Raw genomic sequence first — 25,851 nt, forward strand, 5'->3', positions numbered from 1 at the left:
CCATACAAAGTTAGCTGTGGATCTTGGGGCCTCTCCCAGGCAGTTCCCTTCCAAAGTGGAGAGTTAGGGCAAGTCAGTTTGTGTCTTGTGGTTCCACTCTCCGAAATATGTGGCTTCTAGGTGGCCACTGCAGCGCAAGGGAAAGCTAGAGACAGTACACTGGTTCTTAAATGCTTCAGCCCAGAAATGACACATTTCATTTCAACTTGTGGTCCACTGTCCAGAGCTGGACATATGGCCTTCCTTGAGTATAAAGCAGCAGCATGATGGGAGGAACACATGGTTATCTGTCTGTAGTTACTGTATCTGCCACACAAAGCAACACAGGTAGGTAAAAATATACCTGATACATAAACAGCACTAAATGTAACCAGAATTATTACCCATAATAAGCACCTGAAAAGTTACTCTGACCTGAGGTTAGTGGAGCTTCAGGTATGGACCAGATTAATCAGTGGTGGGTAAGATCCTGGGAGGTGGAAGAGATGCTGGTGTGTAATTAACCACGACTGTGTACTCCCATGCCCCTCTACCATCCCCCCCAACCCAGTGCCAAGCTCAGTGCATCCATTACATGCTCACACGTGCTCCATCTATCAGAAGCTTCCCTGGGCTTCTGCATTGCTGCCCCAGGGCCAGCTCTCCTGGAATGGTGAGAAGTGGGAGGCAGAGGTAGACACCACAGCTCCCCCAGCATACTCCAACCTCACCTTCCCTAAACAGTCAGCATCTGTGGTAAGCTGGGCACTGAGCAAAAGATGGCCCTGGAGAAACCCACAGGCTGGCTACTAAGACAAGGTATACGGGAGCAGATACCACATTGCAGAAGTTCTCTTGTTGGGAAGGGTCGTGGAAACCGTCGCATCTTGCGAGACTTGTGCTCTAAGCAATTGCCAGTTTGCAAGGAGATTATCTTTTGGGGAGCAAGTTTTCCTCTAAATTAGTTAATATTTGAGGCCCTAAATTATAAGCATGAGTGGCCATTATTGGGACCCGTGGATGCCCAGGCCACACTTTGGCCCAAGTAGTAAGTGAGACCAGCTGATATCAGCAGAGCCTCAGTGGCGGAGCCAGCCTGTTCCAGGCTTCACAAGTGGCTTTATGGCCAATAGACATCAAGTAGCTGCAAGTGGAAGAACCTAACCTTGAGAGGACAGTTGTGAGTGCATGTAAGGAAAGTCTGGGGGTCCCAGGAATGACCAGGTGAGACAACAGCAGAAGACACCTGTGGTGAACAGAAGGAGGCAGAAGCCATGAAATTTGAGTTACTAATGTTACTGGGACCTCATTTTGCCTAACAGCTAGTGTGGCCCCAAGAAACACAGGTAACAGCAGAAAGTCCTAAAAGTGACAGCCAAGAAAATGGATTTCAGAGCATACATGGAATACCTCTGGAGGCATGCAGAACAAGTTAAGAAGACTCTGGGGGTGTGATGTTCCCACAGTTGTGGGCAGAGAGGGACCTAGAGAATTGCTTTTTACTGTGATTCTGACCCTATTGTACTCCTCTGAGCCTCTGTCTTCTAGACTGGAGAAAGGATTTCGCTGGGATGTATAAGCCCTGGCTTCTCTTGGTGCAGGACCTGACTTTCCAACTCCTCCCAGGAATGCTGCTGCCTCTGAACCCAAATTCTGGGTCTAGGAAGGAGGTGCTTTCCAGGCCCAAGGGGCTTCAAGGGGCAGCAGATATTGAGAGCAAATTCTGACGTGTGTGTCATATTGTTTGCTGAGAGTGGCAGCAAGGAAAACCTAGTCAGCCCCCCAAAGCAGAAAACTGTACCCCAGAGCAGAAAATTGCTGAAAGCATTATAAAACAGTAACCAATAGGAATAGGTATCACACCAGATGAATTCGTTCTTTGAACACAGGATATATAACTTTACCTCAATTGTTCGCTTGTAAAGTATGTTTCTAGTTTATCTTTAACCTATAGTAAATATACCCTAGCTGTCTGGTTAGTTTACCTTTAACCAATGAAAGAACACAAAGCATCCACTTGTAAAACTTGTCACTGAAAGTAAAGAATAAATACGTGGGTCAGAGTCTGCCCTGGGCTCTCAGCTGGAAACACTGGGAGACCCCTGATGCCCCAATCTGATCACCCACCTTTTACTTTCTCTGTGTCTGTTTCTTAATTCCTTCAGTGCCATCTGGGTTAGGGTCTCTACAGCTGAGCTGGTCTCAGCAAACAGAGACTCAGACCAGCATGAGCCAGGAGCTCAGTCAAAAGGGGCTGTGCACCCTCAGTGCACCAAAAAAAGCCTCCTTCCATGTGGGGAGAGTGAGACTTGGTAGACAGTTTCAGGGTCCTGGGACAGGAAGGTGAAAGGGACTGCTGCCATGGCCCACACAACCGGCAACATATCCAAATCCGAAGATATGAAAACAGTTAAGAATTGAGATGCAGCTCAGGGCTCAGTGGGAAAGCATCTGCAACTGATCATGAGGTCCATTGGGGGCTGGAGGATGTAGCTGACTGCAGACACTTACAGCAGCTTCCTGTCTGACTCTGAGCTCAGCCAAGAGACTCTGCCTCCCGTGTTCCTTCCCAGCTCTAGGGCGGAGTGTGAGAGACATTGAGCAGCAAGGAGGCCCTTATGCATGAAGACAAAACCCTCTTCCGTTGGAGGAGCCCTCAGCAAGTACTTCCCAGCTCTCCCAGTGCAAGTCTTCAGGTGCAGCTGTGAAGCCTCTTCCCTGTCGCTAAGCAGTTGCCCTAGTGCTCAGAGAGGTCCCTTTTAGCTGCTCCAAAGCATGGGGCTGAGCCTTTCTCCCCAAAACCCAGACCTTCCTGGGCTGGTCAGCAGCCTCCCCTGCACGGTCCGCTCCCTTCCTCACCCTGCTCCAACCTCATCTGCATTTAACATCCCTTATTGGACTGTGACAGAGAATACTCAACAGACTCATATTAAAAATGCCCTTTAAAATTCAAAAGCTTTGAACTAAAGAAATACCTTGAGAAGTTTTCATGGAAAGTTCAGCTCCGCTGGTTCAATTCACTACACTTAGATGCACCTTTTCAAATAATAGGGAAAAAATGTAACAGGGTCAGACCCAATCAATACGCTTGTTCAAACAGAATTGCAGGGACTGTGATGTGCACATATTTTGTACTCTGCCTTTGTACCCTGCCACTCACTCTGAAGAAAGGTTTCTTTGCTAGGAGAGCAATGAAAGTGGTAGCCTTTTGAGTGGAGGTGGCAAAGCCATGGCGTGTTTACTGGTCCGGGAGGGGCTCTGCCATTTTTCATGTCTTCCCCAGCCAGATCTCTTTGTTCTTTTCATAACAGAGCACAACCCACGTGGGCAAAGTCCCTTGCACACCCAGCGTCTGATGCAGAGTAGGAAGCAGAGGGCTCCCAGCATTTGTCTGCCATGTCTCAGAAATGTGATTTGGGGATTACACAAATAATTTGCTGCTTCTTTCCCACCCTTGGTGAGAACACAAAAGGATTTGCCCCTGGTGAGAACAAAAAAGGACTTGCCAGGGAGTCCTATGCTTGTGTGAAATACCCAAAGCCCAAAATCGGCTTTTGTCTGGCCAAGCCTGAGCCAGGGGCTGCTCCACCCCACCCCCGCCCCTTCAGGCCCCTGGAATGAAATGTGGGCGGATAGATGATTGCCTGGCCATGACCTGCAACGTAAAATAAAAAAGAAAATTCTAGAGAACCCAGCTGACCTGAAGGCAGCCAAGGGGTTAGAAAGACAGAAAGGGGCTAGCTGAAGTTTACGCTCCCAGAGCAGACACCAAGGCTGGGAGGAAAGTGAATGATGGAGAAAACAAAACACTTGTTTTCATCATCTCCACCAGTCTGGGCACATCTACTCCATGTAGACTCGCAAACCCTACATACGATTGTCATCATCTGAACGACATTCTGGACGTGTTGAGAATCTTGGCTGTTCAGGAGGTTCAAGTAGGCATTAGAAGATGTTATTCCTAATCTGTTTCATACTAGATCCTAAAATGTTATTGTTGGTTCTCGCTAAAACTAGACATCCAGGGCTCAACCTGGACCTGGTTAAAAGTCGGAATTGAGGAGTGGACACCAGCAAATGGATACAGAAGTGTCCTACATCCCCTTCGTCAACTGCAATCTCGTTTAAAATGCTGCTCAGGCCCTGGGGTCTCCTGGAAGGGAAATTGGAATCACGAGGCCACATGGCATTCCCCAGAGTCCTCCCCACCCTGTAGTGTCACTGGCCAGCCAGCACTGCAGCACTGTCACAGATGGCCCGGCCCCATCTTACCTCGGGTAACAAGAGTGCTCTCAAGGCCGGGCCACATCACCTGTTATGCATGATGGAGCTGGAGCGTGCATGCCTTTTTTGACCACGCATGCTCTCCACCGACTCTGAGTTGAGGGCCTGTCACACACTCACACACTATGTAGATTGAAATCTGGGCCTCAATTCTTATAGAAGAGGTTACCCCTCCTCCCTGATGGCGCACTCTGAAAAGAGCAGTAAGGTGGGGGTTACTGCATTCCCATTTACACAGGATTATATGTGTGAGACAGAAAGACCAACAGTTAAAAAAACAAACAAACAAACTGTCAGGTTTTCACTGAGAAAACGTCTACAGATGGCCACCCTGTGGGGGTGGCCATACTATCTCCTGTATGGCTTCTTTTTCGGTTTTGGGGGGCTTTGCACTCAGTTATGAAATCATTCTCACCACCTCCGCCCTCCTTCATTTGTTATTGTGACATCTCCAAGTAATGCTTAAAACCAAAGAGTATATTTTATTTCAAAGAGATAAGTAGCTAAAAAAGCAGCAGTACCCCCTGTTCGGAATGCCTTGGAATCTACTTTCCCCAGTTTAAATAGTTGGAAAGTCACCACCAACCTCAGATGCTCTTCTTGGCAGTAGAGAAAAACTGCTATAACAAGAAGCTCGGAAATATACACACCCCTCAATGGAACTGGCTTCTTGCCTTCTGTTTTGAGCATACATCACAAGTCAAAATGAATTAAACACAAATCCAGTTTGCAATGGTCCGTCACTAAGCTGCCTCCCTGGAGCGAGCCGGCAGCATGTGGGTTGGAAGGGGGCCCACAGCGTCCCCTGCGCTGTCTTGAATTGGACTGCAAGCTGTCTGCCAAACCAGCCCCATGAGGGAGTCCACAGCTTGCCTGCTCCTTGACTGGGATGTGGGGGGGGTTCCTTGACTGGGATAGGGTGGAGGGGGCTCCTTGACTGCGATGGGGTTGGGGGGCTCCTTGACTGGGATAAGGTGGAGTGGGCTCCTTGACTGGGATGGGGTGGGGGGGCTCCTTGACTGGGATAAGGTGGAGGGGGCTCCTTGACTGGGATAGGGTGGAGTGGGCTCCTTGACTGGGATGGGGTGGGGGGGGCTCCTTGACTGGGATAAGGTGGAGTGGGCTCCTTGACTGGGATGGGGTGGGGGGGCTCCTTGACTGGGATAAGGTGGAGGGGGCTCCTTGTCTGGGATGGGGTAGGGGGGCTCCTTGACTGGGATGGGGTGGGGGGGGCTCCTTGACTGGGATGGGGTGGGGAGGCTCCTTGACTGGGATAAGGTGGAGGGGGCTCCTTGACTGGGATGGGGTGGGGGGGCTCCTTGACTGGGATAGGGTGGAGTGGGCTCCTTGACTGGGATGGGGTGGGGGGGGCTCCTTGACTGGGATGGGGTGGGGGGGGCTCTTTGACTGGGATAAGGTGGAGGGGGCTCCTTGACTGGGATGGGGTGGGGGGGGCTCCTTGACTGGGATGGGGTGGGGGGGCTCCTTGACTGGGATGGGGTGGGGGTCTCCTTGACTGGGATGGAGTAAGGGGTTGCCCTGACCAGCTGTGGAAGCCTAGCCAGGGGCCCAGAAGCACAGGCCTCCTCATTCCAGGCCTCCACAGTCAATCAAATGAAAAGGACCGTCACCAGAAGAAAGTTTTCATAGGTGAGTACAAGCAGGGCCGAGAGCTGACAGTGGGGATTTTCCAAAGAAATGGAAAAAAACATACACAGACCACTCACAAGAGACTATAGTCTGCAAGAAGCAGGAAACATATCAGGTTAATACTTTAATCTGTACATCACATTTTTTTTGCAAACCATTACATTTTTAAATTAACTTTTTCTTGCAAAATATTCATTTCATTTTTTTCCAAGAAAATCTTATAAAGGCAAAAATAAAATTTTATTTGGCAAATGTCATGAAGTCGATACTGGCAGCATATGGAGTTAGTTAAAAATAGACGGCAACTGCTAAATATATTCAAAATTCTATTTTTTTTTTTTCTGAGCATAGTCAAAGAGAAATTTTCATTTAAAGTGTGGCTCCACCCAATGGAGGTTTTTGTTGTTGTTGCTGTTGTTTTTCCACTTAAACATCATTTTCTATTTGCAGAATAATATAAGAACACATCTTAAATAAAGGGCCACAAACACTGTACCTGGCTTGGTAGCCCCCCTCCTCATGTGGGGCTGGAAGTCAAGTCCTGCCATTATGGCAGCAGGCCATCAGGGATGGTGGGGGCACACTGCTGCCCTCCTGCCACCAGACCTGAGTCCTAGGAAAGCCAACCAGGGTTTTCCAAGGGCAGGCAGGGAAGGTCCCCAACGTGGCCTGGTTGGAGGGAAAGGATTTCTGGTAGGTGTCACCCAGTGTGGAGTTTATTGCTATGATACAATGAAAGTTGTTTCCTCTCAACTTTTCTGTACTTCAGTGTGTACTGTTAAAAATGAAAGCAGGCTGGGTACGGTGGTTCATACCTGTAATTCCAGCACTTTGGGAGGCTGAGGCAGGTAGATCACCTGAGGTCAGGAGTTCAAGACCAGCCTGACCAACATGGAGAAACCCTGTCTCTACTAAAAGTAGAAAATTAGCTGGGCATGGTGGCACATGCCTGTAATCCCAGCTATTTGGAAGGCTGAGGCAGAAGAATCACTTGAATCCAGGAGGCAGAGATTTCGGTGAGCTGAGATAGTACCATTGTATTCCAGCCTGGGCAACAACAGTAAAACTTCATCTCAAAAAAACAATGAAAGCAAACTGCTTTTTTCTTTCTGAAAAGAGCCCTTTGCTGAGGGAAGCCTGTGGGCAGGTTGTGGGCCCCAGTGCTTTTGAACACACTGTTGCCCCTAAGCCAAACCCAAGGGCCAAGACGCTGACTTGGGCTCCGCGTGCCATCCTGGTGGAGTTTCACATAGAATTGGTCATCAGGTCAGGGACAGCTGATCTCTGCAGCCAAGGGCCCCTCTTCTCCTAGACAGCACGCCAACCAGCCTGACGCTGGAATCTACTGGGAACGCCTCTTCAAATCCCACTTTCTCCTGAAGTCATTGGAAGTTGAACTGTCCTCTGCTTGCCCCGCCCTTTCCCCCACCCACACCTGTCACCCAAAGTACCTGAATCTGTAGGTGCAGCTGCAAAGTCCTGCATCCTCACCCTCCCTGCCACTCAGCCCTTGAGGTGAACATTGGAAAATAGATTCCAATTTTAAAATACAATATATTTTAGAGTGTGTATCAAAAGTGCCTTTGCCATTCATATGTAGAGAGGAGTCTGAGCTAAACTAGTGGGTGCATGTTAGGGCCTCGCCTGTGGTGAACACCCACAGTCAGTAAGCTGCTCCTTCCTCCAGCCAGATTCCCTGCCCAGCCGGAGGCAGTTTCTTGGGGGCAGAAAGGTTGATCTCCTTGGAGGAAGCTGGTTCCACTGGGCCCCTGGCTCCAGGCTTCTCTGTATACTGGGTCACGGGTCAGTCACTGCCTGGGCTGCCAAAAAGCACAGGAGACAGTGAGAGGCTGGCAGGAGCCCTGCTCACCTCCAGGGAGGGCATATCTGCACACACAGGACATGGAATGGCAGATAGGCAGACAGACAGAGCAACAGAGCAGCAGAGCAGGGGGCTCCGGGAAATGCGGCCGCTGCTGGGGGACCCTCAGCTTCTAGGACACATGGGGCTCTCTCCCTGCCCTCCCTGCACCCCTACTCCACTGCTAGACACATGGTGTCCCCTAAATTGGGTCCCTACCCTGATAGGGCAAAGACTGTGATAAGGATACAGTCTGGCCCCACTCTTCATTCATTGAATGTGGGTAGTGCTCTTGGCCTCTGTGGGCCTTGTTTTTCTAATCTAATAGCATGGTGGTCATACAGGAAATGCAGCAAGTAAGAGGAAATGCAGCACTTCAAAAAGAGCATAAAGGGCTGATCAGGAACAGAGCCTCTCTCCTGCCTCTCGGTGCCTGAGCACTGTTACTGTGCTCAGATCTCTAGGAGAAAGCCACGCCCTCAACCTTGGCCTTCACAATGGAATTGGCTAGAGCGCTTCCCTATGGCTCCTCCATCATGGGGCCTCTACTCCACACATCCTGAGAGCCTGGCCTCTTCCTTCCATGCTCAGACTGGCAGGGACCTGCTGACTCTGCTGTGAGGCAGGGGGAGCACCCAGGATGGACACCTGCCAAAACATCATGCCTCGCCCCCTTTCAGCACAAATACTCTCTCCCTCCTTTCACTTCTCTCTCCAAACAACTAGGGCCACTTGGGGTGGCCCAGATGAATTCATGAGTGGTGATGAGGAACAAAGGCTCTGAACTCATATCAAAGGGCTTTAAACCCTGGCACTTACAAGCTGCAATTCCTTGTGCAAATCCCTGAAGGTCTCTGAGCTTTTGTTTTCTCATCTGTAAAGTGGGGTGGGGGAAATATCTTTGTAGGGTTGTTGTGTGGGTCAAAAGAGATGCTTAGCACAACGCCTGGCATACAGCAGGCACTCAACAATGTTAACCACAAGTATATAAAGGAGAGGGGAAAGCCCTGCAAAATGTCTGTCAGGGAAAGGGCTGCCCAGACCTCTAGTCTGACCTTCCCCTGTCCAGGTGAACTGATCGGCTCAGAAGCAACAGGCCCAGGCCAATAACTCACTTCAGACTGGACCAGTTGCCGGCCTCCTGGTCCAGGGCTCCCTCCTCATCCTGCCCTGTGTCTAATCACTAGATGCACACATGGGAGGACTTGGTAGGGGTGGTGCCAGAGCTTTCTGCCTGGCTAAGGGCCAGTTTCACGTTGCCCTGGGCTTCCCTTTCTCTCCCTCTTAATGTGCCCAGTGACCAAAAGGGCAGTCCCAATCTCTGTGCTGACACTACTTCTATGTGACCTGGAGTGAGCCCCAGCCCCTCACCAGGACTGTTTCCTCATCTGTAGAGCTGGACTTTTCTCTATCTTACAGGTCTACGGTTTCTTTGGCCAAAGCCCTGAGAGGCCAAGATCTAACTCTTTCTTTCCAGCCCCCCGAGGCTGGCACTGTGGTCTGCGCTGGTCCTCAGGCGTCAGGTTGCCCTACTGAGGAGAGCAGGGGAGTCGGGGGGCACAGTTCTGGTTCTAGAGATTTTAGGGAGATGGGGGTGAATTGCTCAGTCCCTACTGTAGTAGAGCCACTGGGGACTGAGTTCCCAAAAAGCATCACTTTCCCACCTGCCTACCAGTCAGGACAGTCCCCCCAGCAGCCGCTTTGCCATTGGAAGGAAGCGTCAGAGGGTGGCACTGCAATCATCTCAGCACAGCAAGGAGGTCAGGGCTCAGTGCTAGGGAGGGGCGGGGAGCAGGCAGAGGCACGCCAGGCAGGGACTCTTACTTGGAAGGTGTTAGACAAAGGTGTAGTGGAGTCCGTTGGTTAAAGGGGGGTAAGGTGGCACCGTCCTGGAAGACAGGGGGCCTTTAGGCAGGAGGAGGGCCAGCTGCTGTGCTAGATGGGGCACACAGGAATTAAGCGGTGCATTAGATTCATCAGCTGCTGCAGCACCAGATGCCCCATGTGGCAGGCTGGGGTGGCGTGGGCCCTGCTGCCCACCACAAAGGGCCTGGGCTTGAAGGTGAGGGACAGATCCATGAGGCCTGGTGGAGAACCAGATGGGTCAGCCTGCAGTTCCTGGATATGTTTCTGAGACGGAGAGAGGGATCAAGAGTGAGGAAAGGCCGCAGCATGTTAGGGCTGGGGGTGCTCATTTGCTGGCAGTAAGGAGGCCGAGGATGGGAGACCCCCAGGGTTAGAGCAAGCAAGGCAATAAGAGGGCATGGTATGATGGGGGAGCCAAACCTGCTCGAACCCTCCCCATCAGGAGGAGCTCAAGAGCTGCTGAAAATGAGCCCAGCAGTCATTAGAAGGAGAGGTCTGGATGAGCCATCTCCTGTGTCCCTAGTCCCAGAATGCCACACTGGGCATCTCTCAGCCCACTCAGCATGTGCTTGAAGGGACTGAGGAGAGCAGGGACGTCAAGGACTCTGTGCAGAATCAGGCTGTGGGGGACAGAGAACAGGCTTTGAATAAGACTATGGCCCCTCCCCTTGTTGTCAGTCACTCTCATGGTCTTCTGGAGCCACAGCAAAGCTCTGATCCCTAGGGCCAGGTATTGGAGGGTCCTGCTGGCCCCACCCTTGGCCACTTCTAGACCTTTGGCCAGGGTTGGAGAATTGGTAGCAGCCATGACACCACTTCAGGCTCTATGGCTTCCCCCTCTCCAGAAGGAACACCACCCAGATACACAGTGGCCTCTGTGTCAGGGGAGAAATGGTACTAGGTGAATTGTGGAGGCACAAGGCACACACACACAGGCACGTGAGCTGTGGGTGGAAGGAGGAGCCTGCAGTCTCCTTCCTGGCTGAGAGAAAGAACAGCCCTTTTACACACACACACACACACACACAGACACACATACACAGACACACACACACACACACTTATGTGCATGCTCTCATGCCATGGTTTTTCCAACTGGCCTGCGAAGTCCCACTTGCCAAGTCCTGTATTTTCTGGCACAGTACACTCTGACTAGGGGAACACTGGCTTTAGTTTAGAGACCAAGGCAGGGCTCCAAGGGAGGGCTGGAGGGGTCCCCTTCTGCCTTGCCCTGGCAAGAAATCCAAGTTTCAACCACTTTCCTGCCCCCTTCTTCAAGAGGTCAGAAACCTTAACCCCTTGGCTCAGGGCCTTGAAACAACCTGTTCTTAGCCCACAGTCTCAGAAGAAGTGGAGTAGCAGCACCACTCCTCCTGGGACCTTCTTCCGCTGACACTTCTGAGCTTGGTCCCCGTTTGTCTCCCTCACTGTGGCCTGCCCCACCTTCCTTTCCAAGTCCTGTTGTGCTTATGGGATAGGATGCCCTCTGATCAGGGGAACACACCAATGACCCTCAACTACCATCCCTGCCACCTGATTTTCCACTGGCTCTGGAACAGGCCATGCTGGGCCCAAGCCCTGAGGAGCAGTGGGGCAGGATCTGGGCCTTGGGGGCTGGGCCATGGCCTTACCTGCCACCTGCTTGCTGCGCTGGGAGGCCTCAGAGGCCAGAGCATAGGAGATGTTGATGATGCGCTCCTGCTCCTGCAGCTTCAAGTCCAGGTCGGCCACACTGTTCCGGTCCTGGCCTGAGGCCGGCTGCAGGTTGCACATGCTGCAGGAGGGTTCGGAAGTGGACCATGGACCCTCCTGCCCTGGGCATCAGCCTCAGGAGTGGAGGGTCTCCCTGGCCTGGAGGTTCGCAACATTTTGAGGGGGATCAGACAAAAACTATGGTACTTTTTCCCTAGACAAAGATACATGCTTTTCCCCAAACACCCAAACAATCACAGCCTTGTACTTCTTTTGGAAAGGCCACAGACCTCAAGTTACCAGCTCCAGCTGGAAGCTCTTATTAAATTCAGACACAAATGGCTAAGCCAGCTTTGAAAGTCAGGCTTACAAAAAAGTTAAATTTCTGAAGCTATTGAGGCTTGAGGGGACAGGTAGGTCACTTCCAAGGGCCCCAGGCTAGCATCTCAGGAAGTGGGCAATGCCTCTGGTGCCCTAGGGACAAGGCTGGTGTCATTGGCTCTGATCTACTGGTCTGCATGAAGGTACACAGGCCCAAATGCTGGGAGGATCATCACTGGAGCTGATCTCCAACTGCGTCCACTTCACAGCCACACCTGGCTCCACTCTCTACACTTGCTAGGGTCACTTGGGACACAGAATTGGGGGTGAGAGGCCAGAACAAGAAGCCTTTACAAGTGTTGCAGGCCTTTCCACATGACCTAGGCAGGCTTCCTTGCTGATCTGCTGGTGCTGTAGCAGCCTGCCCCCTCCAGTGAGGAGGACTAACCTGAGACGAAGGCCTGGCAAAACACACACCCCAGAGAGCCTGGCCCAGGGCCCACATGGTTGAGACACCGCCCGGGGTCAGGGTGACCTGCCAGTACTTGAGCAAGCGAGGGCTGACCTTGACCGGGCGAGGATGTTGCGGATCTTCTCGGCTTTGCGGTACCGCGCTTGCAGCTCCTCAAGGCTGGGTGGCTCTTCGGGATCTAGCTCCACATAACGCTCAGGGATTGACACCTTCTCTGGTTTGGACAGCTGGGGAGAGGCGAGGAGGTGGCAGAGGGAGAGGCTCAGATGTCTGGGTTTAGGACTCGCTTCCCCCCTGCCCTCAAGATAGCAAAATTCATCAGCTGTGGAATCCAGCTTTGAACCTGAGTCCGACTCCAAAGCTTGTGTTCCTTCTATTCCACCAAACAACCTCCTACAGGCTGAGGGAAGGGAAGGGCAAAACAACAAGTCTACAAGGTCTCGGGATAAAAAATTATCGTCCTTACTGCCACCATCGAGGCCCTAAGTGATCTGACCCCTGATGACCTCTCCAGCCACTGATCAGCCAGTGCCTCCAGTTCCCCTCCCACAGCGCAGCCTCTGTTCCTTTAGTCTAGGAAGCTCTTCCTTTGGTTCCATTGACTCTCATCTTTTCAACCTCACTTTGAGAAGCCTTCTCTGATCCCCTCCGCCCCCTCACTTTCTGTTCGCCATTGTCTCCCTCTGTCCAATGCAGGGACTTAGTACTTAATAGCCCTCCAACTAATTCTGCCTGAATGGATGGATAATGGATAAATGAATGATTGACAGGTGGGTGAAGGAAAGGATGTGATGCTTTCTGTCCCTACAAAAGCTCTTCTGATCTAGACAGGAGACAGCTATGCTGAATCTTCTACTTGCTGGAGGAAAATGGCCCCAAATTCCATCTTGCCAGCATCTCCTATGGACCTAGTGGCAAACTTGGCTTGGTGAAACCTTGCTTGGACTAAGAACACTAAAAGAAGCTTTTGCATGCTCCAGGAACTTTTTCCTCCCTGAATTACAAAAGCATGCTAAAATGGGATGAGTTGAAGTTTAAAAAAAAACAAAAAACAAGTTTAATCCAAACCCAGGGTAAACCTGGTCATGGATTTAAACTTACACGCAGCCCTTTCACTCTGCTGGAAATGGCAAGAAATAAGCTCTTCTCTGTTACTCCAGTGAGGACAGCTTTAGAGGAGCAGATTACATTGTAGCCAGAGGGACTTAGGTTAGAGATAAGGAAGAACTTTTTCCCTGTGCTGGCAGGTGATCAGGACACTACAGAACACACTTCCCCTGCCAAGGCAGCATGTGGTGACTTTTTTTGTGAATCTGAGAACGCACAGACCTTTGGCTGTTTCAGATGCCAAAAGAACAAGGTCTTGGGGGCAGGGGACCAACCTTGTTAACTCCTAGAGCCCCAGTGGACCCCAAAACTCAGCAACCCTATAGGCATCTCTCTTATCCACACACTGGTCCTTTATTCTTAAAGACTATATATTGAGTCAGGTAGACACCACTGGCAAATCAGCTTGTGAATGGGCCTGGCCCTGCCTCTTAAGACAGCAGGAAGGTTCCGGAAGATGCAGGTCCTCCTCAGGACTCAGTCTCCTATTACACAGACCTGGGGAAAAGTTTTATTGAGGTCTAGCCTTAATCCATCTTTCATGTGGTGAGAACATTTTCTTTTATGCAGTTTCCGGGCAGGCCAAGTCCTTGTACAAATGTTTTTGGTACATTTATGAGTCACTGTGTGATTCATTCAACACAGTCTTCATTCAGCAAAAATGTAACATGCACCCACAGTGTGCCAGGCCCTGTGCCAGGGGCTAAGGATACAAAGGCAAACCAAGCAGCCACAGACACTGCCCCGCAGAGCTTAGGAATAGCATCGACATAGGCCACAGGAGACCATCTATGTCTTGAAGACGCTGAGTGTGTCATCCTGAGTTCCCTTTCTCTCCCTTTGGGTAGAGACATTCTAGATGGGTAGAGATCCATCCAGGAGTTACTTGCTCTCCTGGGCCTGCCCTGTCATGATGCATATGAGCCACAAGAGGGCAGCAGAAGAATTCGGACCGGAAGTCTGCACAGTCTCCAAACTTCTATCATGGCTGGAAATTTCACCTGTGATTTTCAAACCTGCCCCCTATTTTCCCCTAGTCAGACTGCCCAAGTTGGCCTCACCAGCCAGTTGCAAAGCCAACCCCTGGTGTTGCAGGGAACATTTCCTAACAATAACAACTGCCGCTCATGTGCCTACTACGTAGCTTTGATTACTAAACCTCCTGAGAACATGTGGAGTCACTGAATCCTCTTCACAACCCACTGCACTGTTGAGGAAACTGAGGCTCAGAGAAGCTAAAATTACAACTTGCCCTAAGTTACAGAGATAGATTTGAACCTTCACTGAAACGTCTGGCCTCCTTTTATTGCCTCAAGTTGCTATCCATCCATTTTCCTAGGCCACACTGAAGCTGAGCCATGTCCCTATTCAGGATGATACCCCCCAAGTGGGAGGGTATATCAGGCTGGAAGCTTGAAGGCCATGTCTCCTGGAGGACATGAAGGAGGCACCTGCCCTCACCTCTCTGCTGATGTCCAAGTCATAGTCTTGAGGCTCCAGGTCCAACTCAGTGACAGGCATGGCCTGCACTTTCAACCAGCCATTCTCCTCCTTGTCCTTTCTTTCCCCTTGCACGACCCGTTCCAGCAACTGCAGGTCAAAGTCCTGCTCACGCTTCCACTGGCAACAGAACAAAAGGGTTAAATGTAGTCACTTCCTGATTGCTGAAAGAGCATGGCTGGTCACCTTTTTCCATGAGGGCCTTTGGAAGATGGACCTATGATCCCCTTAGGGAAAAGCTGTATGTGCAATAGAGAACAAAGCCTCTGATCCCTTCATATGGGCTGTTTCAGACTGCTAAATGCTCTCTGATCTGAGTCCCCAGAAGTTTGAAACATATACCCTTGGGGAACAGGTCTAAGACTCATGACTTTAGGCTCACAGTGGTCCCCAGGGAAATAGAAGACTCCCAGAAAGGGTGACCTCCAAACAACTTGGGACACAGCTCTAGAGAAGGGATTTGTGCCTTCTGCTCTCTACAGCTCGTGGAAAACTTGCTGGTTCAGGAGACATATATCCCAGGCTCAGAATTAATGGAAAAACACTCCCTTCGAGGCCCTGCTAAGCAAGTAGAATAACCAAGGGTCTTTCTATTGGGAATTTCCAACAAGATAACATTCATAGGTGGGGGGTACTGCACTCACAGCAGGGATGGGGAAGTACAAGCAAGAGCAGCTTGGAGCCAATGAGGCAGACAAGCTGCTGTATAAGACCCATGTATTTGAGATAGATGTTTTCTTTGAATTAGAAAAAAAACTAAATCATATAAAATTGAAATGCTAAATCAAGTGGAATGTTTCCAAGGCTGTTCCACAGTACAACTTTGTAACAAGCTTCCCAAGAGGGAAAATCTAACCCATAAGATCCAACCATGACCGTCCAGCTCTGTGGTGGCTTCCTGTTGACCCAGGACCTGCATCCTCACAGGCCTTTGACTGCTGAGCAGGTTGTTGAGAATAGTGCAGGCTCAAAGCCTCTCTTCCCCTGAGCAGAACCAAAGCAGATGCTTATCTATCCCAGGCCATCTCCTCTATCCCATCCACCCACCTCAAAGCCCCAAATGGTCCTGACTGTCTTTGATGCCTCCTCAAGTCCCTCCAAAACCCCAAACCCAGAGCCATATTTACACATTTCACCCATTCATGCACAAGCTCTCAATAATGACTCCAAATCAATATAATCACTCTTAGGTGATGGTTCTCCAATTATTGTTTGAAAGAATTAGGCAATTGAAGTTCCAAGTATGAAAAAGCCAATTTAATGATTCACAAAGAAAACACTCATTTCCTTACACGCTCACAAGTGCTCCAGATAGAGATAAGTCCTCATTTAAACCCAGCCTGATTGTTTCCACAAACAGGAAACATTCACTAGATTCTACAATGTATCCTGGGGAAGAACCACGCCAATCCATTATTATTAAGCAACATGTTTATTGGCGTTGATGCAGAGACTTACACAAGTCTTATTTGAAGAGAAAGATTACAAGGTATTCAAGTTACGATTTTTAGATAATCTCCACATTTGAGACATCAAATTATAAAAGGTCAGTGTTACCCCATATGACATTTGTTTTAAAAGTGTGAAAGTTATCAGGTTTGCAGCTTTTAAAGATGTGAATGTCCTAGGTCTTACCCCTTTGGTTCGGAGCTAACAGCTGCAGATAGGCCCTCTGAATACACAGTATATTTTGCTATCCCTTCAAGTTATTAAATACCAGAAACACAAAAAGATTTTCCATAAGAACTTGTGTGATTGGACTAGAGGAATTAAAATGGAACAACCTCAGCCTTGGTAGAATGTAGTCAAACGTGCAATCTCTGAAGTCCCTGTCTACTGTCCAGGTGTAAGGCATGGATTTTTATAAATTCATAATGCCTGAACCTCTGCCAATGACTGTGGTCTCAGGTAGCAGGTTGGCTCAGGCTTGCGGGGTGGCTTTTGGGACAAGTGAATTATGAGTCAGTAGGCCTGCACGAAGAGGGCAGCAGAAAGGCAAGTCGCATCTGGGAATGCTCAATAGGCTATGGAGACAAGAACTGCTATTATAAGCCTGGTAACAAGTAGCACAGGCCAGTTAGAGCATGTTCAATGCAAATCAGAAGCTTCTGTAAACACAATCAGGCAGGATTAGAGAGGCAATGAGCGGTAACACTAAAAGCAAAAGAGCTTGTGCAATGAATTAGGGAAAGAACAATCAGGCTAGAGGTTTAGGAAAACATGGGATTTCAAACAACAGGGAAAAGACAAATAGAATGTTTCCAAAAGGGACCTCAGATGACTGTGAACAGGGCGCAGTGCCAGGAAGCGCCACTAGGGGGCTGCACACGCCTCCCCAGCTCTCCCGGACACCTTGATGCTTCTGCATTGCAAAGCCCAGGGAGACCAGCGGCCCTCGGGAAGAGGGGCGCAGCCCGGTGCTCCATCACCCTCCCAGAGCATCCGCTGGCAGGTTTGGGAGGCTGGTCGGTTTGCTTTTGCTTCTAATCAAATCATGTCACCATCTTCTTCCTCTCCTCTCTGAACCCTGTATTCCCACGTCCTGAATTCGGCTGAGATTCTGTATGCCTGCAAAGCGTGGCTGGGAGGACTGACTGGTATTTCCTCAGGCTCCTGAGCCTGTTTGATCCTCACTCCAGCTCTGGTTCAGGTCACCCTCTGGTCAGGTGTTTGTCCAGCCTGGGTCGTGGACAAACAGACCCGTGGGGTGTTCTCTGAAGCATCTAGGTCAAGGGACAACTTGCTCACCGGGAGGTGTGATGTGCTTGTGTTTGGGGGACTCTGAGGGGCACTGGGCTCCCTGTCCCTACCCACTCCTAACATACTGAGCCAAGATCTCCCGGGAGCGGCCGGCTGAGGTAGCGAGATGAGGGCAGGCCCGTCCTCTCCCCTTGGCCCAGCGTCCTCTTGCGCTCTCGGACCAGGGCCTTCTGGTGTCGCTTCATGCGCTCTAGCTGCTCCTCCGCACTCATCTTGCCCCGCTGGTGGTCTCCTGAGTACAGGCGCTCCAAGGCACTCTTGGGTCTCTGAGGAAGAGGAGGCATGCAAGAGAGTGTGCTGGGCTGAGCACAGAGGACAGCCACCCTGCAAGCTGCATTCCCGCTGTCTCTCTGACACTCTCTCTCTCTCTCTCTCTCTCTCTCTCTCTCTCTCTCTCACACACACACACACACACACACACACACACACACACACACACTCTTCTCTAGTTGAGTTCCTCTCGGCCTCAGAGAACTACTTCCTCTAAGCAACATGATGCCCCCAGCCCTCAGGAGCTTCCTGAGCAGCACCCGTTCTGCAGATGCAGACACTGAGGCTCAGGCCTGTCCAGTGAGGCCAGAACTCAGGGTGCAGGCTTTTTGAGCTCCATCCAGCCACCCTGACAGGCCAAAGAAAAAGGCAGCATGCCCTCCTTGATGGGCAGTGGGTGACAGGGAGCTCAGGACAGGCCAAAGCCACCCCAGAGGACATCCCTGGGGCTGACGGGATAGCAAGTCACTGTCCCCCCAGAAGTCCCTCCCTCCACATGTGAAGGAGCAGGGAGCTCCTTGACAGCTCGAGGCCACTCACAGGGAAGGTCGCCTTGCTGCTTTCCACATTAAGACCCCTCCGGAGTGTGGCATAGGGAGCAATGGTGGACGACTGCTGGAGTCTTGATGTGGACCCTGAGAGCCCTTAGTGAGGAAAGAGAAGGGCAAGCTTGTTTGTGCTGGGGTGAGTGGGTCTCTGCTTCTCCCTCATCACCCCCCAATCTTACAGGGGGACCAAGAGCACCCACCCAATGACCCACCCTTATTTCTCTTCTTCCTTCCCAGGGCCTGGAAGACCAAGGTCCCCAAGAGAGGATGGGGGTGCCAGCCCAGGGGTGACCTTTTTCCCTGATGGGGGGCAGTGTCTCTACAGATCTGTGGACCACCCCAGGCTTTCCTTACATGCAGACTAGGCCTCCTGGCAGAGGGAAAGGCTGGAGGGGAAGGAATGCCTTTCACTCCCTGATCTACTCTTAGACATCCTGCACAACCCAACTTGGGGTGAGGAGGACAGCAAGAAGGACACTCAACTGGCGAGAAAGTGTTTAAGGAAAGGGCTCACTGAGTCTTAGAGTGGCACAAGAAAGAGAAGCAGTCTGGAAGGCCCGAGATGGCCAAACTGGTGGCAGCCACCCAGCATCCCAGCCTGCAGGGTGCAGTGACTCTGGAGCCAGGGCACTGGGATTGTCTTCTGGTTCCACCACTGATTAGCTAATTGGCAAATTATTTACTTTTTCTGGGCCTTAGTTTCTATGTCTCTAAAATGGAGATAACAGTACTTTCCTCATAGGATTGCTGTGAATATCATGTCAATATAAAGTGCTTAAACAGTACCAGGCTTTCTGATAATTGCTATTATCATTGTTCCTGGGGACAGATGTAACAACAGAGGAAGAGAATCAGGATGTAGGCCAGAGGAAGGCAGGCCAGGCCCTCCCTCTTGGCAGCCCAGAGCCCCCTGCCAGCTGCTGCTCACTCCTAGGCCTAGAGCTACAGGCCAATGGGCATGAGGTACCAGCTGAGTGCTGGAAGCAGTGTGGTGGGATTCCCAGGGAAGTTTCAGGGAGGGCCCTGCCTTACCTCTGCCTGGCAGCGTCTGGTACCCGCTATCAGGGCCCACAAGTCCCAGGGAGGGTTGGGCCATGTCCCCGCTGAGGGTCGCCAACTCAGGCTCACTGACGTACGACCGCAGCTCCACCTGTGGGCAGAGTCCCAGGTGGTCACATCTGTAGGTGTCACACCCTCTTCCCTCTCCCCACATGCAGAGTGGCAGCCCCAGGGCCCCCCTGCTCACTCTGGAGTCCCCGTTCACACACTGCCCCAGCTCCCGGTCTCGCTTCCTCTCATCCGACTGCCGCTTGAGGCCCCGCACAGACGTGTGCCGGATGATGGTGGCCTCTCTAGGGAGAGGTGGCACGGCTGGGGGCTGGTCCTCTGGGCTGTAGAGCTCAGGGAGTGGGGGCCTGGGAGGTGCTTCATCTTCCTGCTGAGAAACAGAACCAGACCAGTGCCCAGTGAGATGGAGCTGAAGGGAGGGCTGCTAAGTGCACTGCCACAGTCGGGGGTTTAAAGGGCAAGAACAGGTCACATCAGAGCCACAGAACATGAACCCCTCAGCCAAGGAGCACTCACATTTCCCCTGGAGGAGCAGTGAAGAAGGAACATGCCTCTGTTCCTCTCTCTCCTCAGATGTGAACAGTTTCTGTTCCTCAGAGTGATATCTGTATAACTGTGTCCCAAAACCCAGGACTCAGGTCTCCCAGGTCTATGCCCTTGGTGCTGTGCCACGCTGCTCCCTCCACTCATCTAGAGTGCACATCGCAGGCAGGCCGCTAACCCTGCCCAGACTTCCATGCTTATGACAGCACCACCTACCTGGAAAATAAACATCTACCCACTCAGCAGTGGTCAGCCCAAGCTGGCTCACTGGCCCTGAACCAGCTCTGGATCCTTCAGCAGGGTGGGGACCCGAACAAGGACAGAGGCTACATCCCCCTGGCCTTTCTATCACAAATGTGCATGGTTACAAAATATCTCCTCCTTCCTGACTCAGACAGAACAGGCGGTCAGGATGAGTGACTCTCTGCTTACCACGCAGCTCATTCCCTAGAATGTGATGAATACAAGTGTTTTCCTTGAAACTCCCTGTCCGCAGTGCTCTGTGAGGGCTGTGGTTCCTCCACATAGCAACAGACTGGCTCTGGCTGCCATGAACACCCACTCGCAGGGCTAATGACCATCACGCCCTCCACCTCCTAAATTCCCTTTTTCTTAGTCTAATTTGTTTTGTTTTTAAGAATTTCCCAGAGTTCAGGAAAGGGCACTCCAAACTCTTGGAAAGTTCAGGAAAGAGCACTCCAAAGCAAAGGTTTATCAACAATCCTCTAAAGCAACGCACTTCACTGACTTGTGAAAGTTACTGGTTCTCCGAGGATCCAGCTTCCAATCCTGATAAGACATCTGAATCACCCATTTCTAAAAAGCCCCCAGAAAGATAAACACAAAACACTGACTGCCTTTGAATGGAAGGTCTGGAGACAGAGGGTGGGAAGGAGACATGTTACTATGTACTTTTTAATTACCTTTTCCTTTTGTATCCTTTGAGAATATTATCTATTTTTAAAAAGACATTAGACTCAAGAAAATAAGCCAAATAAAAATGAACTATAGCCACATGCAACAACATGTATAAATCTCACAAACATGATGTTGAAGAAAAGATCCAAGATACAAAAAGAGTCTAGAATTATATACCAGCACAATCACAGTGTTTAGGAAGGTCAACACAGGTGCTAAAACTTTAAAAAAAAAAATGGCAAGGGGATTATTATCCAAAAAGTCAAGATTGTGTTTCCTTCTGGCAGACAGGGAGCAGCCTGGCCTGGTTGCTGCTCACCGGCTTCTGGTTGCTGGCAGTGTTCTATTTCTTAGTCTAGGTGTTGGTAGAAAACAGGTGTCTTTATTATTATTCGTTAAATTATATAATCCTGTTTATGTCATTTTCAAAATGGATATTATTGTTTCACAAATACAAATGGGTTTTGTTTTGTTTTGAGACAGGGTCTTGCTGTACTGCCCAGGCTGGAGTGCAGTTGTGTGATCACAGGTCACTGCAACTTCAAACTCCTGGGCTCAAGTAATCTTCCTGCCTTTGCCTCCCCAATAGCTGGGACTACAGGCATGCACCACCATGCTCATCTTATAAGTGTTAAAGACAAGCAAATAACAAAACAAATGGTGAAACTGGCAAATACACATATATTCCTAGGAGAGAGGACCTCTTCTGGTGACCCCAATGCTCACCCAGGCTGAAAAAGCCCTGCCTGAAAGCCACAGATGACCATGCTGAGGAGAAGCCTCTGTGACCATCTATAAAAAGGAAACTGAGGAAGCTCAGAGAAGGGACAGACTTGCCTGAGGATACAATGAGAGAATCAGTCCCAGATTCCGGGTGTTCCAGCTCCTACACCAGAGCCTTTTCCCCCTACTCCCTGTCCCAGCTGGCAGCATCCTGCTCTATGTCGGCAGCCGTCTGCCCCAGACATTCCTGCTGTTTGTTTTGGTATTTTCTACCTTCTGTTTTAGGGAAGTCCACCTCTTGGATCTGGGATTGGGAAGGAGATCTCAAGATGTTGAAATCCACAGTGACTCTCTGGCTGGGTGCTGGGCCACACTGAGTCCAGCTCTGGGCTCTGGGCCATGGCTGGAAACAGGTAGATGGTGAGGACCAGGGTACCAGAACTCATGTGTTTTACCCAGCATTGTGCACTGACCTCATCAGAGGTTCAGGCACACGTGGTGCCCAAGTGAGTCTCCTCCAAGCCTTTGTTGGTAAAAATCTGGAGGTCCCCATTCCAAGGTCCACTCTGCTATGGCTTCCCTGCACTGGGACCAGCCTCCTTGTGTTCTCCAGCCAAGGCTGGCCTGGCCCTGGAGGCGTGAGCTCTCTTAGGACCTGACCACATCTCCTGTTTCCTTAAAGTCTCCTGCATTCCCAGACACTGCTAAGAGCTTGGCCCCTTTCTATTCTAGGCAAATCCAGGTGCTGGCCCAGTCAGCACAGAGGCCACAGACCAGATCTGGGATTGAAGGCCCAGTTAGATGGTAGATGCCACAGAATAAAAGAGAAGGGCCAGGAAATGTGATTGGATTCACTAGTTAGCATGGCAATATTGAGCAAATGTCAACAATTTAGGCTTTTTCTTCTCTGTGGAATGGGGATATTGCCCTGCCTGTGTATACTCTGTGAGGTTATTTTAAACATCAAAGCATCCTCACGACCCAGCCCAGTGCTCAGCGGCAGGTGAAGGGAAGGACTTTTCCACTGGAGTGAGCTCACTGCCCACAGGCTGTGTAACTGCAGGAGAGCCCCCTGCAGATTTGCACAAAGGCTTACATGGGGACAGCCTTGCCCACAGCCACACACCTCTCTGCACAGTGCAGACCACAAACTCCACCCTCCTCAGCACAGTCACTTCTCGGTGGGCCTCAGTTTTCCCAACTGCAAAATGGGAGAGTTGGGTTACATCATCTTTCAGGGGTCTTCCAGTTCTGAGAGTCTAAGGCACAACAGCAGGGAAATACTACTTTTTTGTTTTGTTTTGTTTTGTTTGAGACGGCGTTTCGCTCTTGTTACCCAGGCTGGAGTGCAATGGTGCGATCTCGGCTCACCGCAACCTCTGCCTCCTGGGTTCAGGCAATTCTCCTGCCTCAGCCTCCTGAGTAGCTGGGATAACAGGCACACGCCACCACGCCCAGCTAATTTTTTTTTGTATTTTTAGTAGAGACGGGGTTTCACCATGTTGACTAGGATGGTCTCGATCTCTTGACCTCGTGATCCACCTGCCTCGGCCTCCCAAAGTGCTGGATTACAGGCTTGAGCCACTGCACCCGGCCTGGAAATACTACTTAACTGCTTTTGACTAAGGACTCCTTTAGGACACCGGCTGGGTTTCCCCAGGTCTTCCCAGGAGCTTCTCTCCCAGGAGAAGGTGATCTGAGGACACAGAGGAAACAATGGCGTTCAGCTCCGAGACATCACTACTTACAACTTTGGGCTTCATCTTAGTTGGTGACTGAAGGGGGGATGTCACTTTCCTCAGCTGGGGTGGGTGAGGTCGGTACGGCATGTAGGTTTGCAGCTGGGGGAAGAGTCGAACCTCCAAAGGGGTCCGCACAGGGCTGGTGGGAGGACTGGGCTGTGGGGGCGGCTTGCTCTCAGAAGTTGAGAGTGAAGGCACAGGCGGATGAGGAAACAAAGGCACCGTTTTTCTCTCTAAGAGGCGCAGAAGAAAAGCACAGGATGGAACCAAGACCCCCTTCCTTGGAAGGGGGAGTGGGACGAGTGGAGTGACTTAGCACCTCAAAGACCTGACCTCCCCAAGGGCCAGTCCACCCACCTGGTTCCCAGACTTCCACCCTCTCCCTGCCACCCCTCCACCCAGATCCCCCTGCACCCAGGAAGATGAACAGCTCACCTGGATTTTTGACTGACTCCACAAGGATTCTGAAGTTCTCTTTATTTGCACTGAGGCCTGCAATGACATCTTCAATTCTCCATAGATCTTTCTGTATCTGCGATTTCTCCTGAGGGAGACAATGTGGTGGGTTTGCCTTCTTAGCTCCTCACGAGAAGTTTCTTCTTAGGACTTATCCTACCATTTCAGACAGAGCCCCCTGCGCTGGAGGGCAGCATCCCCTCTGGAAACCCCGCTAATGCTAGAGCCAAGTCTGTTTCACAGCTTCCTAAGGAAGCATAGATATAGAAAATGCCCAAGATGCAGGGAGGAATTTCAGAGTAGCTTTTACCAGTCCAGCTTGCCTACCTAATTTAAAAATAGACTGCCGTAAACACTGTGCCATTGCACTAAAATATTGTATGATGTACTTAGAGTAGTCAATTTCATAGAGACAGGAAGTACAACAGTGGTTGCCAGGGGTGAAGAGAGGGAAGAATGGAGAACTATTTAATGTGTGTAGAGTTTCAGTTATACAAGATAAAAAGTTCTGGAGATTGGGTGCACAAAAATGTGAATATACTTAACACCACTGAACTGTATACTTAAAAATAATTGAGATGAGCCAGGCACAATGGCTCCTGTCTGTAATTCCCACACTTTGGGAGGCCAAGGCGGTGGAACACTTGAGTCCAGGAGTTCGAGACTAGCCTGGCCAACATGTGAAACCCTGCTCTACTAAAAATACAAAAATTAGCCGAGCATGGTGGCAAGCTCCTGTAATCCCAGCTATTCGGAGGCTGAGGCACAAGAATCACTTGAACCCCAGAGGCAGAGGTTGCAGTGAGCTGAGATCGCACCACTGCACTCCAGCCTGGCAAACGAGACCGGGTCTCAACAAAATAATAATAATAAAGATGGTAAAATTTATGTTCTGTGTATTTTACCATAAATTTTTTAAAGGCACTGCCTTATGTAACCATGGCAGAAGGAAAGGCAAGGACTAGAGTTTACACCATCTCTAGGATATAAAAAACACTTTTTAAAAGTCAGAGCTGAACCTGAATTTGAGGTTTAGTTAAAAATACAGTGTGGAATGGAATATTAGTTGGCAATAAAAAGGAATGAAGTACTGATACATGCTACAACAAGGATGATCCTTGAAAACACGTGAGGGAAAGAAGCCAGTCACAAGATGCCACACATTATATGATTCAATTTACAAGAAATGTCCAGACTAGTCAAATCAGTAGAAACTGAAAGAAAATTCGTGTTTGGCTAGGGCAGAGGGGATGCTGTGGGGATGGGAGTGACTGCTAATGGATACGGGGTTTCTGTTGGGGAATAATGAAGTGTTATAAAATTGATTATGGTGACGGCAATGCTGTGAATATACCAACAACCACTGATATGTATACTTTAAGACGGTGAATGTATTTTTTTTTTTTTTTTTGGAGACAGGGTCACTTTGTTTTTAACTGCTTGTGACGAAGGACTCCTTTAGGACTCTGGCTGGGTCCCTTTCCCCAAGTTTTCCCAGGAGGTTCTCTCCCAGGAGAAGGTGATCTGAGAACACAGAGGAAACAATGGCGTTCAGCTCTGAGATGTCACAACTTCGGGCTTCGTCTTAGTTGGTGACAGCTCATTGTAACCTCAAACTCCTGGGCTCAAGTGATCCCCCCACCTTGGACTCCCAAGTAGCTAAGACTACTGAAGCATGCCAACAGGCCTGGCTAGTTTTTCTTTTTCTTTCTTTTTCTTTTTCTTGGTTATTTGTAGAGACAGGGGTCTCATTATGTTGCCCAGGATGGTCTTGAACTACTGGTTCCCAGTGGTCCTCCTGCCTTGGCCTCCCAAAGTGCTGGGATTATAGCCATGAGCCACCATGACCAGCCAAAGGGGTTAATTTTATTGCATGTGAATTATATGATTAAGCTGTTAATTTTTTTAGTATGATAAGAGTACAATTTTTATGTGTCAATTTAAAAAAATAATAAACTCCAAAGAATACAATGTGGAAGGACCTAGGTGATATGATCATGTGCATTCTGACAAGTGACAACCAAAATCGAATGGGAAAAGGATCTAAAAGAGGTGTGGAGGGGTCTGATGTGGCTAAGGGACTGTGGCCAT

General features: G+C 50.1%; 1 protein-coding gene across 30 annotated transcripts in view; it reads right to left on the reverse strand.

Annotated features, from left to right (window-relative positions):
* Nucleotides 1–6,024: 6,024 nt before the first annotated feature.
* Nucleotides 6,025–25,851, reverse strand: part of PLEKHA7 (pleckstrin homology domain containing A7) — a 260,456-nt gene continuing 240,629 nt past the window's right edge. For 8 of the 30 annotated variants that reach the window (XM_078340681.1, XM_035264197.3, XM_078340677.1 and 5 more), the window contains 11 exons: nt 23,740–23,848; nt 23,311–23,537; nt 19,557–19,748; nt 19,343–19,460; nt 18,303–18,406; nt 17,558–17,758; nt 14,694–14,852; nt 12,219–12,352; nt 11,272–11,414; nt 9,599–9,709; nt 6,241–7,733 (listed from right to left, as the gene is read on the reverse strand). In XM_078340681.1, the coding sequence (XP_078196807.1) occupies nt 9,609–9,709; nt 11,272–11,414; nt 12,219–12,352; nt 14,694–14,852; nt 17,558–17,758; nt 18,303–18,406; nt 19,343–19,460; nt 19,557–19,748; nt 23,311–23,537; nt 23,740–23,848 (1,488 nt within the window). In that variant the 3' untranslated portion in view covers nt 6,241–7,733; nt 9,599–9,608. Of the gene's footprint in view, nt 7,734–8,593; nt 8,649–9,598; nt 9,905–11,271; nt 11,415–12,218; nt 12,353–14,693; nt 14,853–16,148; nt 17,759–18,302; nt 18,407–19,342; nt 19,461–19,556; nt 19,749–23,310; nt 23,538–23,739; nt 23,849–25,851 lie in introns of those variants that run through there. The other 22 variants (XM_078340686.1, XM_035264203.3, XM_078340679.1 and 19 more) reach the window with 10 other exon arrangements.

Source organism: Callithrix jacchus, chromosome 10, assembly GCF_049354715.1.
Source record: "Callithrix jacchus isolate 240 chromosome 10, calJac240_pri, whole genome shotgun sequence".
NCBI classification, from domain to species: domain Eukaryota; kingdom Metazoa; phylum Chordata; class Mammalia; order Primates; family Cebidae; genus Callithrix; species Callithrix jacchus.